Source organism: Podarcis bocagei (assembly GCF_964188305.1).
Source record: "Podarcis bocagei genome assembly, chromosome: 6".
NCBI lineage: Eukaryota > Metazoa > Chordata > Lepidosauria > Squamata > Lacertidae > Podarcis > Podarcis bocagei.
Window position 1 is genome coordinate 22,091,854 of NC_138130.1, and position 14,499 is coordinate 22,106,352.

The window sequence follows — 14,499 nt, forward strand, 5'->3', positions numbered from 1 at the left end:
TTCCATAGGTTATACACAGCTGATCCAGATAGGATGAAACAAGGAAGTGGGTACCAGAAAACCTATGGGTTCTATCCAGCTAAGTTCTACTCAGAATAAACCCACTGGAATGGACATAAGCCATGTCCATTAAATTCAGTGGGTCTACTCTAAGTAAATCTGACCTGATGATCAACAGAGAGATTGCATCCCATTTCTGATATTTCTATTTTAATAGTGCTACTACATTTTTTCTTTTTTAAAAAAACCCTCTTTTTCAAAATTGCAGTGCAATTATATTCCTGTCATTGTCCATCCTACCCTTGCCAGCCTGCAGGTAAAAAAACGTTAAAAATCAATGAAGAAAGAGCACAATTGCTCCCTCTGGAACCTAGACTGCAACAAAATGCAGCAAATGAGAGTTAAAGCAAATACGACAGGTAAGTGGAAAACGAAAAAGCATTTGACTTACACAGTGCAACAGCCATTAGTATAGCAGGAACGCCGAATGCGAGAGGGTAACATTTTTGTCTGACGTGAATTCCACATTCCACCCCTAAATCGAATAAATAAACAGTATATATTATCATGACTCTTTCCTTGAGCAGAAGCCTCTGTAGGCTACATTTTACCCATCTACCTCTGTCTGTCTGTCTATCTATCTATCTATCTATCTATCTATCTATCTATCTATCTATTTTCTCACACATATTCAGAGTAACCACTATAGATATTTCTCAGGAGGAGTCTCATTTCAGATTTGTATGGGAGAGAGTAGAGATTCTCAGTGAAGTATGGAAGCATGGTCTTCAATATATATTCAGGATTACATTGAGGGGGAAAGCCCTGTATTTTATGAACATTTGGCACAATGACTTTATGTTTACAAAACCATAATGTTGATACTACTAACACTGGCAAGTTATCCTCTTTTTCCCCAGCCAAAAGATTTGTACCTCTGCCATGCATAGGCCCTTTTAAATGTTGCTAATGGTGGTCTCCTTACTACACGGAGCCGTTGGCTTGGATCCAACAGGACCCTGCAGAAGTGGAACAAGATCTTCGCCCGACAAAAGAGGTGTGTCTCCATTTTACGCCTCACAAATCTCCATGCTGAACCACACACTTGCTAGGCAGTCCCTTCACCCTCCTAAAATGTCTTTTTGGGTGGTGGGGTGGAGATAAGGAATTGTAGAAAGGAAGCAGCAGTGGAATTCTGTTCATGCAGCTCAGTGAATGGGCCAGAGGCAGGGATGCTTCTAAGGAATAATCCTACCAATAACACAATGGCCTAACTCCTGCTGTGTCATCACTAAATGGCACCACTGAAACTTTTGTGTACACTTTTGCCCAGTCTCCTTGCCATCATTTCTTAAGGCTGCTCACAGACAACCTGTTTGCTGTGCAAAGTTTCTAGGGAGGTTAGACAACATGGACTATTTATTGGGAATTCACCTTGATTTGTTTTTTTGGGGAGGTTAGATGACATTGTGTCAAGCAAGTTATCTCACGTTTTCCAGTGCCATCACTTTCCTTATCGCTAAAAGTCTAAATTTGTAGGGAACTTTATACTTGCACAACCTGAATTTGGTGGTATGTGATTGAATCCCATCTGAAAATACCATATTTATGCGAATCTAATCTAGCCATCAAATCTAATGCGCACCTCAGTTTTCAAAACCTTGAAACCCAAAAAGTATTATCTGGCGAATGTAAAGGTGCCATCAAATCCAATGCACACCCTAATTTTCGTGACGTAATTTGGCAAAAAAAAAGTGTAAATTACATTCAAGTAATTACGGCAGTAGCAGTCTGGACACACCCTTAGAACCCTGACTCTGATGTTGGTTGGTTAATATTCTCACACACACACATTAATTAGAAAAGCAATTTTTACCTCTAAGAATTGGTGTGATTATAGTAGAAAGAAGGCTTCCAGCATTAATGGACAGGTAGAATATAGAGAAGAACCTATTTCTTTGTTTTTCCTGAAATACAAAGGAGAACATTAGTGTAAAATATCTTTTTGGAAGCCTATTTTTGGAAAAGCACAAAGTGCAAAGTAATTGCTAATTCAGCTAATGGTCAGAGAATAATGACCAAGTGCTTGACTGTGTGGGCTTTAGTTTTTACAGTATATGCTCATATATGCTGGCATCTGTCTGTCTCAGGAGACAAATGTCCATCTGTACATGTGTGTGATTCTGTATGTGTGTGTGTGTATTTGTTTGTCTGCTTGCTTGTTTGTATACACACATACATACATACATACATACATGCATACATGCATACATACAGGGCTGCTATAAATAAAACATACTTTTGCAAAACCACCATGATAGATTTTAAGAAGCAAATTCTACATTTCAATTTAGTGTTGTGACTTGGGTGGATTATTATTATTTGGACAGGACAGGGTTAATGGAACCATAATGACTACAAACTGATACTCCATAATAGCCGTTGGTAGAACTGCCCACGTCTTATGTTAGGGAAATTACAGGGAACTAGGTTAGGAAATGGTTGGAGAAAATTTCTCATCTTCATTCCTTCTCCTCCTGCACAGCAATACTCCAGCGAGATGGAGAGGACAAGGTAGGTGTAAGTGGAAAAAACCAGCAGAAACATTTTCAGATATGAGTTTTAGATGAAACAATGAGAAGGCAAGCTCTGGAAAGTGCCTTTGCGGAGCTGCCTATCTCTGGAGATCTGATGTGGCTCAACCAGTATGTTTGTAAATAAATTACAAAACGCCAATAAGCCTTTAGTGACCTTCCTCCAAATAAAAACAAAGCCCAATTAAGTGCCTCGCCTCTGGAACTTCTTACCTGATGATCCTCAAACTGGTCTCCACCAAAGGCTGCTACACAAGGCTTGATTCCTCCAGTTCCAAAAGCAATAAGGATCAAACCAACCATAGAGAAAGCACTGCAATAGCAGAAATAGATTAATAGTTGTTGTTGTTTCACCCTTCACCATAAGGTCCCTGGGTATGCTACAACTATTTTAAATATACAAATATGCTCACAGCAAAGATTGCTCTTTTAAGAAACTGGGTTGTATGCTAGTAGGCAATCCAAATGCAAAGCAATCACATGTAACAGAGGTAAATATGAGCATGCTGAGCTTCTCCATAAGTATACAGATATATAGGGTGAAGAGACAGTAGATCTGGGGCCTAGCACAGAAGGCTCTATGCCTGAGCTCCTTGAGTCACGACCTAATAATGCTGACCCATATTGTTCTCTGGTTTGCTGTTGCTGATTCGTTGAACGCACCAGTTTTTCCTCCTTTTGTATGTCTCTACTCTGACAAGAGAACTTCTGCTGACATATGATGCCTCAAGGGGCAAAAGTTAAAGTTAGTTTTCAACTGAATCTCCATGTTGTGTATCTGGCAATAAGTTTTCAGGCATATGCAATTATTTTTCAAGCAGGTGACAGGATTATCTGACAGGATTGCGGAGATTACAAAAGTTCTACACCAAAAACAACATGTCTCACGCAGTTTTCAAGGCACGAACAAAATATGATAATTGAAACACTTCCTCCAAAGGATAGCTGCAGTTTTATTGAGATAGCAAAATAAAGCTCCTTGGACTTTGCCATGTGATAGGAGTCATATGGTTATGCAAAGAAAGGAACAAAGGCTGCAACAGTTCAAATCACAGTAAACAGAGGGTTTGTGGGTACATTGAACCACTCGATTCCAATTTGCACTTACAAGGAGAGCAGAAGTAACAGCTGCAACTTACATGGGAATTGCAACGTTATCTACACGACCATCCCCGTCTTGATCCAGCAAATCATGTATGGAGCCTACCGACAAGACCGCTTGCCCAATTGTGTACACAATCGACAGGGAAACAATGGTCCTGTTATGAAGAAAGCAGACAAAAGATGTATTTTTAATGACACAATCCCTTTATCTTTCTTGAATATGCTGCATTTTGCTTAGACAACTAAAGCATGACAACAAGGAGGTGAGCATGTTGTTGTTGAACATGAGCACTCCATGTCTGTTCAACATTTGTTTGCTGCACTACTTCCATGCTCAGTATCCTATTTTGCTCTGTATGTGAAGACAATATACCAAATATGTAAAGTACGGTGAACAATTAACTGCTCAGTCCTATCAACATCTGCTCAAAAGTAAGTCCAGTTGATTTCAATGGGGTTTAGCTCCAACTAAGGGTAATTCCACAGTTTAACGCAGGGGGTGGCCCTCCAGATGTGCTTGGACTCCAAGTCCTATCAGACCCAGTCAGCCTGCCCAATGATCAAGGATGATGGAAGTTGTAGTGCAACCATATCTGGAGAGCACTAGGGTCCTGCTCCTGCATTATGGTTTCACTAAGGACAGCAGCAACGTATGTGTAGCAACTGTGTTTGCTATACAAATTGTAATAATCATGCCTATGCATATCCCTGGGACTCAAAATTTCTATGCACCCAGAGCAGTAGGCCTCTGTGCAAAACCCGTTTCCTGCTTTCAGATTGGATTTGCTGCATTGCAATTTTCTTCAGTTAAAAGAAAAACATCTAGGGATTTACTAAGCAATCATACTTAGCAGAAGGTAGGAAAAGTACTATCATATAGCTAGCTCAAAAAGAAAATGCAAAACACAGCATTCAGGAAGAGAAACTTCTTTTCTCAGGAAAACATTTCAGGAAGATTGGAATGTGCCTTATGGTCCATCTAGCTTCGTGTTGACTTGACAACACCGACTGACATCGCCTCTCCAGGTTTTCCTAGTCTTTCCTGGAGAAGCATAGAACTTAACCTGGGACCTTCTGCATGCAATGTGTTCTACCACTGAGCTACAGCCCTTTTCCTGACCAAGGTGAGTCATCATGTTGGAAAAAGGGATAGAAAAATGTGCTGATTATTATTTGTAGGTTATTCAATGCTACAGTAATGACAGCATGACCTACAACGTATTGCACCTTACGTAATTGGCGCTGTCCAATTTTTACATGCAACAGGTATCACCCATGGCATCTACTCTCTCCCACAAAACTGGAACGCCCAGTCTAACTGAGTAGAGAGGAACTTCAAGGCATGCTCCTACTCACACAGGGTAAAACCGAGCAGGGACTGGCAACATAAGACCTGAACATTTCTTAATTGTTGTGGCCAACCTGCCTGATACTCATTATAATAGTTAACAAGCTCTTGTACACATCCTCTCTCCGATACAATTGTTTGGCAATCTACACTTCAGTTTCTATTTGTATAAGATACATAGATATAGATAGATGATAGATAGCACTTTTAAAAAATAAACTAAGCTAATACATTTTATAAGTAAAACAAAAGGATGATGACACATCCCAAATGCACAAAACCAAGAATGATACATGTCTGAGTTGCAAGCTGAAATGTGGAACTTATAAAAAGGTTTTACAAATACTATTAACTACTAGGTAACTAGTCTCATAAGTCTTCAAAGCTTACATAATTTCATTTCCATGTAGGAAAGAAAAGAAAACAAAGCTTAACTTTTAAAAAAAATACACATTGGCCTAGTTTACATGCCATGCTAATCCAAACTATGCATGCAGCCTTCAGGACTCAAGGTTTCAGCCACCTTACTGCTTCTCGGTCATTCTGCCAAACTAAGCCATGGTTTGGCGCATTGTCTGAATCTAGGCTTGTGGTTTAGGTGCCCTGGATAAACCACAAGCCATCAACAATAAGACCAACCCTAGTTAAAAGAACTCATAGCTAGTCTGGTTTCAGACAACACACTAAGGCTACATATATACATTCATTATCGAATCAATGGAGATAGAGCAGTTTTTGGGGTTTTTTCTATGCAGTACAAATGCAATCTAAATTCCATTGCATATTTTTGCCCATGAAAAGTGCTCCTTGAGAAACTGGTTTCATTCTGAAAATACAAGCTCATAGCAGATTGCATCTACACTGCCCCAGTGTGTCCTTTTGAAAACAAATACATGCAGCATCGGCATATACTAAGATCACAACCCCCATGTCCTGCATCATTCACTTGGGGAACAGAGGAAAAAACATAGATAACCTAATCAAGGGGAGGGTTTTCAAACTGTGTATTGAGTAATCACACCAACCCTTGTGAATGGCAGGTTCTAGAATCGACCTACATTAAAAGCAACACGTTGAGGGCAAACATGAATGATTTAAAATTTGAGGAAAGCTACATTTTTGTGCTGGAAATTGATTACTGTGTATGCAGCCTGTTAAGCCATGGCTTCGCTCAGTGCAGCAGCAAAACATCCAGGAAAAAGTAAAAGCAGCTGCCATCTCCTCTATGGAAGCCTGCATATCTGCACATCTACATGACAGCTTAGAATGATGTGCCCAGGCCAATGCCTACATCTTTATAGAAGCAAAACAGACAGAAATTCAATCTCATTGTCTTCAACCCAAGGAGAGGTAGATTTGGTGGATTTCTGCCTGCCTTGCTGTTGTCATTAGCGCACAGCATCTGCCTGGAGGTTAACAGGGAGAAGTAGAAGCTCTACTTCATCTTAGTATTAGGCCAAAGCTTTTGTTAGCTCCAAAAAAGCTCCTTTCCCCATCTTTCAGACATGTGTGTATATGTAAAAAGGTAAAAAGGTAAAGGACCCCTACATAGTTAAGTCCAGTCAAAGGCGACTATAGGGTGCAGCGCTCATGTTGCTTTTCAGGCCGAGGAACTGAAAATTTTGTCCACAGCTAGCTTTTCGGGTCATGTGACCAGCATGACTAAACTGCTTCTCACACAAAGGGACACCATGACGGAAGCCAGGGAGCACAGAAACGCCGTTTACCTTCCCACCACAGTGGTACCTATTTATCTACTTGGCCCGGGCATGCTTTCGAACTGCTAGGTTGGCAGAAGCTGGGACATAACAACAGGAGCTCACCCTGTCACACAGATTCGAACTGCTGACACCAGAAAGCTGGTGGGACCCCAGCTACTCACCCCATTAATTTGCCTACAGGCATCTATACATATAAATTAATATGTGTACATTTTATATAAAGCAATGTCACAGGCCTCTGTGCCCAGAGTTCTTTTAAGTAATGCCCCTTCGAATGAAACAGCTTGACTCTCTTCACGCAATTCAGATGCGTCTTCCGCAGAATTATTCTGGTATTCTAAATTGCACTCACTTGAACTTTCCCAGCCAGGAATCAGCTACAAGCGCTCCAAGGATAGGTGTGAGGTAGCAGAGGGCAACAAATGTGTGGTAAATGGCTGTAGCAAGATTGTCGTTCCAGTTGAGAAAATACTTGAAGTAGAGCACAAGCACAGCTATGGAAAGAAAACAAGGAGAGTAATTAGGGAAAGGATGGAGGGGAGAAAGCGCTCTGTCATTATATCCACAAGCATCAAGCAGAAGTAAAGGCAAAAATCACCTCGCATTCCATAGTAGGAGAATCTTTCGCAGAATTCATTGATGACTATGAAGAAGATGCTGAGCGGGTAGCCAAAGCAACCGGGCTGATGGAACAGAAAATCAAAAGAAGATTAGCTTGAATAATTAGGACATTTCATGGGAGAGGTGGCGAATGAAATACATAATATCACAGCGGAACAACATAACAGATTTGGCTGGAGAGCAAACAAGAACAACACAACCCACACCTATTTCTGCAACAAACAGAAAATATGGATTCTTTCACTCACACACTTCTTAGGCCTTGTTCTCTTTGGAGAGCAGAGTCCAAGTTTGAGTGGACCCACCTAAGTGGACCTCCTCCAGGTGACCTTGGGACCTAAGTGGACCTCCTCCAGGTGACCTTGGGTCAGCATCAGGCCACTGAGTCCAAGAGCAGCCATGTTAATTTCCCACATTGTAGCCCATTGTGGGAAATGAAGATGGCAGCCCCCAGACCCAGATAATCTTCTAAAGGGGAAGACAGGGGGTGGGGAGAGCGGCAGGCACCAGCCCATTGGCTGCTGCCCAGAGATGTAGGGCTGATGTCAGGCATTCTGGATAAACTAATGATTGAGGCTCCAATCAAACCCATTGATTAAGTATACTAAGGCCTTTTAAAAATTATTTCAATAGGCCTGAACGTGTCCAACTCAGAGCTAGATTGTGCTAAGAGAATGTACTTTTTGCTGGAATCTGTGGGCAAGTATTTTGCTTGTTGGAAAAATAATGCAATTCCTCCCTTGACAGCCCCGGTAATTGTTTTGTGTTGGTTTTTTTTTTTTTTTTTAAAGATCAGCTACAGAATACTAATTGATGGAAAAATATAAGACAATTTTTCTACCTATAAAATACTGTGACTGCTTTTTAAAAATTAAATATTTAAATGCCACATTGTGTAAACAACTGGAGGATCCCCTGTTTTGCCACACCCATAATTTTCATGATACTTTCTAAGGCCACGTGCCAATGTACATGTTAGGCTTTGCATGGGTAAGCCTGGGCCAAACATGAAACATCAAAGCAGTTACAAGCTTGCATCAATACAATCATGTTTCCAGAAATTCTGGTACATCAGACAATGATTGCATTGCTTAAACATTAACTGATAAGCTGAACAGGTATTGGCTGTCAGGAATTGTCAGAGCGTCGTTCCTCATCCATTAATATGAAAAACGTGTGGGCAGGGCCCAGAAAATGATGTGAAAGTGTGAGGTGCAGTTTCATCCCTGGAGCAAGGCTGGCCTAGAGGCCTAGGGAGCAGCTGGATGGGAAACAAACTACTGTACCTACACATGCTGCTCCGAACTTCATAGGAAAAGATCGTGACATGCTCATCTAATAAATACAGTTTAGATTTGTGGTTGCTGCTCTGTTTGTATGGTTCTAAGTAGCCTTTTCCATTCATTTCCTACCCTCCAGAGCAGGAGAAAACAAGCTTGCTCCATCTTCCATGTGACAGCCCTTGAGATGCTGGAAGATGGCTATCATATCTCCTCTCAGTCTCCTTTTTTCCAGGTTAAACATACTGAAATATACTAGGAGTCGAGAGTGGATTTCATGCTCTTTATTCAGCTCATAGTGGTGAGGAGGAATGGAAGTTCCCCCACAATATCTGCTTTATATACATTATTTACACAATGGGCTGCACGTGATTGGCTAATTCCGGGATTCTCCTGTAGGCCAATCAGGTTGTGGATTCACTTCTACCTGGAGCTGGATTGGGTGGCTCCTGTGGACCAATCATACTGCTGCATTGTTCTAGGACCAATCAGGCTGCTGCATTTTGGATCCTATTCAACTCAGTACATAACACATATCCGGGTCATTCAACCTTTCCTTATTCCATTAAGGTTTTTTAAGATGTGTTCTATTGCTTCTAGGAGAGCATTGTGCTTAAATGTCAGCAAATGTTTAATTGAAGAGAACTGCAGATATGTGGAGCAGTCACCAAGAACAGCATCTTATCTGTGCTTGCCACTCACTCTTGCAGTACTGGAGACATGAGCAAGGAGCTTTATAAATCATATTAGTAGTAATGGGAAATAGTGATGGAAGCAGTTGATTTAAAAAAAAGAATCTAAGTTACTTAAGACTTTCTAGACGTGTTCTAGGCAAAATTCAAGTGTACTCGCAACACATGCACATACACAACCCACCCAAACTAAAGCTGCCAAATTGTGCAGCACAAGCACTTACCGAACGGCTTCGAGGTCCTGTATTTTTCTCTGCAATGAGACAGGGGTGAGGGGAATGGTGGAGAAAAAGCAATAAGTAGCCTGAATAAATTTAATAGTAGAATGAACACACATTATTTTAATTTACTGTTGAGGAAATTGGATTTAAGCCACATTTTTATATAGAGACATAAGGACCAAATATGAAATTAAGGGCCTATGAAATGCATGAAGTATAATAAATGCCATCTAGCCACAGGTTCCATATGATAGGATAAAGGTAAAGGTAAAGGGACCCCTGACCATTAGGTCCAGTCGTGGCCGACTCTGGGGTTGCGGTGCTCATCGCTTTATTGGCCGAGGGAGCTGGTGTACAGCTTCCGGGTCATGTGGCCAGCATGACTAAGCCACTTCTGGCGAACCAGAGCAGCGCACGGAAACGCCGTTTACCTTCCTGCCAGAGAGGTACCTATTTATCTACTTGCACTTTGATGTGCTTTCGAACTGCTAGGTTCGCAGAAGCAGGGGCCGAGAAATGGGAGCTCACCCCGTCGCGGGGATTCAAACCGCCAACCTTCTGATTGGCAAGCTCTAGGCTCTGTGGTTTAACCCACAGCGCCACCCGCATCCCATATGATAGTATAAAAAGGTGTAAAAGATTAAAAGATGTAGAGGTCTATTATAAGTAGATTCGCTCATAATTCACACATTAATCTTGTAAAATATGTGGAGCGCACAGCAGATTTATGTGTAGTATTCCTACACAGCAAAAAAGCACACACACTTTTGAATGTGATCCACCACTGATCAACTCTAAGTAATCCTCTCTATCTCTCCCTTCAACCAACTCACTGTGGTTTCCACATTTACTCACTATTATAAAGATATAGCAGGCAGGCATGATCAAGAGCTCAAAATCTCTTTGCCTTAAAAAAATGTGCAAGTATTTATGCCAAGCTCATATTCCAATATTTATTAAGAGGTATAAGCACATACATACAAAATTCTTAACCAAGACTGAATTCCCACCGTTTAATTTTGTACGTAACCAAATATCAGCCTTGTGAATTTACCAATTTGCTTGAGACTCACCCCCCTGCAACTCCACTCCAATATCTGAAATGGTGCCCAGTAGAATCTACTGGGGTTGTCAATAAAAGATATCCCATTTTAAAACAGGAGTTACAGAGACTGGAGAACAGATGTGATTGGTCTTCCTGACCTGCTAATGCAATGTAAGTAGTCATCATATGTGCAATGCTCTCTGCTTTCATTCCAACTGCAGTGCTCCCACCCTTCCCTATTTTCATTAAACCTTTAATTTGTTTGTTTATGTTAGGGATTTCAATTTTAAAGAAGAGATAGTTGATCAGCGTTGTTGATGTTGTTGTTTCTGATTTTGGGCTACCTTCCCAGGTTGATGAGCCCCATCTGCCCCTCACTTCCCTTCTTGACTGTTGGACCCACTATTGGTCTCATCTGCTTAGTCCACAGGGGATGGGAAATAAAGGTGTTTTGACATAATAAAATTTAATTAAAAATTAAATTAAATTAAAAGAAGATGGTTGTGTGGACACTCAGCACACAGATTATGATGCACTTTTCACATTTAATGTGTGATACTTGGAACGCAATAGTCAAATTTGGTTGCCCTAAGCACTTTTTCAATTCTGGAATTTTAAAGCTACATTTTTATTCCATTTTTATTTTTATTCCAAACTTGCCCTTCCAGGAGTGGTCTGCTCCAAGGAATGGTCTCCCCTTTTTATCCTTGCTGCTTCAGAGATATGCACAATTAATTATATAGCCTTGTACGGGACACTGTGCAGTTTCTTATCATTGCTATCTCTTGCCATGCATTGGCCCTAATCCAACTAATGGTAGCAGTTAAGTACCACTGGAATCAAACAATGGGTTTTCATTAATTAGCGGTGATGAATTTGCCCCTAGTATTCCAATGGCTTAAGTACAGGTAATATGTACCTGTGACAGAATGACTTCTTTGCTTCCGGAAAGTGAGACCCCTAAAGCAGGGTAGCGAACCTGTGGCACTCCAGATGGCATTAGGCTCCAATACTCATTGGGGATAATGGGAGTTATAGTCCAACATCTGAAAAGAAGTTTTTCAACTTCCGGCTAAGTTTGCCCATTGTAAATATCATGGGAATAAAGAAATTAAAGTATATGTCACCTCAGGCTTTTAAAAGTTTGCATGACTAATGTCAGCACTTATTGTGCTACTATGTACCCAGCTTCATTATCTTGTAGATAAGACTCTAGAACAAGAAGGATTTGTACTTTAGCATCCTGATTTGTGAAATAAGCATATTTCTATCACAGCTATATTCTTGGCCATAAGAGAAAGCTATTGCAGCTATTAACATGTGGTCCAGAGTTCATAAACAACTGGCAGTACTGTTAGCTAATCTTCAGACATAACACAGAAGAAGAAAAAATGAAAAAAATACTTGGTGGGACTAAGGACCTACTCAGACTTCCACTCCATTGTGCCCATTGGAAAAACTGCTATTATGTTTCCATCTCATTTGGTCCATGATGAGGTAGTTCTGTACATCCCTTCATAGATGCAAGAACCAGCTTTTGCACGAATTTGCAAAAACTGATAAAAACAAACAGCTGGAACACACTTGAGTGATAATGCAAAACTGATGGTGCTTAATCACTCCTGAGCATCCTATCAGGCAAATTCTGATTTTCAGATAATGGGACCTAAATGCACAATAAATGTTTCAAGCACACAATCACCTCTTCTACTTAAAACAACAAAACAAAAGTTTGTTCCTGTGTCCAAAGGAAAGATACATCACTGATTGCCAGTTTCCATCTTTACCACAGATGAACAGTTTGCCTCTGGGGTGAATGGCCTTTTCTGCACTTGCAAATGGAAGTGTCAATATTTGAACATGCACAATATGAATCAGTGCAACACTGCTGCACCGATATGGGAAATACAGGATGGATTTAAGTATTCCTGTGCAAATGGATAGAATTAGCTACAAAGGGAATAGCAATGGCATAGAGTTCACTGTTACCAAGGTCAGAAAAAACTAATTTCTAACTTGGTTAATATTAAGACTGCCTAGTTTCTCTTTATTCCTGTTACAATTAGCAAGGAAGTTGCAGTTTCACCTAAGGATGGAGACAATAAAAGCAGGCATCCTCCACCCTCAGGAGATGCTGATCAGGTTTGCCATGCCTCTTCTCAGTAAGCCTTGGTGTCTGGTACCTAAAAGAGCCTGATTTAAATGTTTACTACCTTCTCCTACCTTCTCTTTTAAGACTCTGATTAGATGCAGATTCATGATGTTATTGCAAAAGTTTCAATCCCCACCATGCTTTGTTTACCATCTAGTCTGATTAACAGTTCTGGAGAACTCAAAAACTTGGACACTACATCATAGTGTTTAAAGGTAAAGGTAAAGGGACCCCTGACCATTAGGTCCGGTCGTGGCTGACTCTGGGGTTGCGGCGCTCATCTCGCTTTATTGGCCAAGGGAGCCGGCGTACAGCTTCCGGGTCACGTGGCCAGCATGACTAAGCCGCTTCTGGCGAACCAGAGCAGCGCACGGAAACACAGTTTACCTTCCCGCTGGAGCGGTACCTATTTATCTACTTGCACTTTGACGTGCTTTTGAACTGCTAGGTTGGCAGGAGCAGGGACCGAGCAACGGGAGCTCACCCCGTCGTGGGGATTCGAACCGCCGACCTTCTGATCAGCAAGTCCTAGGCTCTGTGGTTTAACCCACAGCGCCACCCAGTGGCGTAGCATGGGGGTGCCAGGGGTGCCGACCACACCGGGCGCAACATCTGGGGGGGCGCGAGTCCAGAGGGAAGGGACAAGTTCCTTCCTCCGCCGGGCTCCCCGCCGCCACCGCCAGCCTTGTGCCCTAGCGCGCGCGCCCCCCGCCGTCGCTGTGGCTGCGCTCCGCTCACTGCTCGCAGGAGGAGCAGCCGCTGCAGCAGCGCCGACGCCGCCACCGACGCCTGGCCGGGCACGGGCAGCCTCTGCACCCTGCCGCCGCCGCCATCCCCTCGGCCCAGCCACAGGCGGCAGCTGCTTCTGCCTCCATCCTCCTCCGGGCAAGCAGCGTTGTTTGCGCGGCAGCGCCAGCGGCAACTCACAGGTTAGGGGTTGGGGGGGCGCAAATTACTTGCCTTGCCCCGGGTTAGGGGGCGCAAATTACTTGCGTTGCCCCGGGTTAGGGGGCGCAAATTACTTGCCTTGCCCCGGGTTAGGGGGCGCAAATTACTTGCGTTGCCCCGGGTGCTGACAACTCACGCTACGCCGCTGGCGCCACCCGCATCCCATCATGGTGTTTGGGTTGGCCTAATAAAGGTCTTTCCTTGACATGGACTTACTTGTAGTAAGTCCCTCTAAGTTCAGTGGAGCTTCCTGCCTTAAAAGTATTATTTAGATTGTAGCCTTAACTCAATAGTAATATGGTCCAAATACCTCTCTCTGGGCACATGTGGATATACACAGCCACACACCATAAAGGTATGCATTCTGGTTTTTAAAATACACACTGCACCTGTTTTTTAAAAAATGTTATTAAAAATATTTTAAACACTAATGATAATAAAAAGTATGTATCACAAGAACACACCTTCAGACATTTAGTTGCACTTCTAAAACCACATGCATTGTCAGAATAAGCTTCACTGGACACAAGTGAGATGTCTTTTTGGAGTCAAATGAAGCTAAACTCACCCCTAGGGTTGTCAACTTGTGGGTGGGGTGGGGGAAGGAAAGAAAGACAAGGTAGGTTGCTTTGGCCTCTTTCTCAGAGTCTTGTTATGCAGAAACCATCAGGTTTACCTTTTTGCTTCATGGCTAAACATCACCACCTATTTATTACAGGAGGCCTAGCTGCTCTTAAAGGAGCAGCAACAAGAGAGTTGGCAAAGCTACTTGC

The 14,499-nt window shown here is 42.1% G+C and overlaps 1 protein-coding gene across 1 annotated transcript in view; it reads right to left on the minus strand.

Moving 5' to 3' along the window:
• Positions 1 to 14,499, minus strand: part of SLC15A1 (solute carrier family 15 member 1) — a 39,519-nt gene that overhangs the window by 21,752 nt on the left and 3,268 nt on the right. The window contains exons 2-8 of the mRNA XM_081198389.1: positions 9,585 to 9,613; positions 7,366 to 7,450; positions 7,120 to 7,261; positions 3,734 to 3,853; positions 2,808 to 2,907; positions 1,877 to 1,967; positions 452 to 535 (exon numbers count right to left, since the gene is read on the minus strand). Of these exons, the coding sequence (XP_081054515.1) occupies positions 452 to 535; positions 1,877 to 1,967; positions 2,808 to 2,907; positions 3,734 to 3,853; positions 7,120 to 7,261; positions 7,366 to 7,450; positions 9,585 to 9,613 (651 nt within the window). The remainder of the gene's footprint in view (positions 1 to 451; positions 536 to 1,876; positions 1,968 to 2,807; positions 2,908 to 3,733; positions 3,854 to 7,119; positions 7,262 to 7,365; positions 7,451 to 9,584; positions 9,614 to 14,499) is intronic.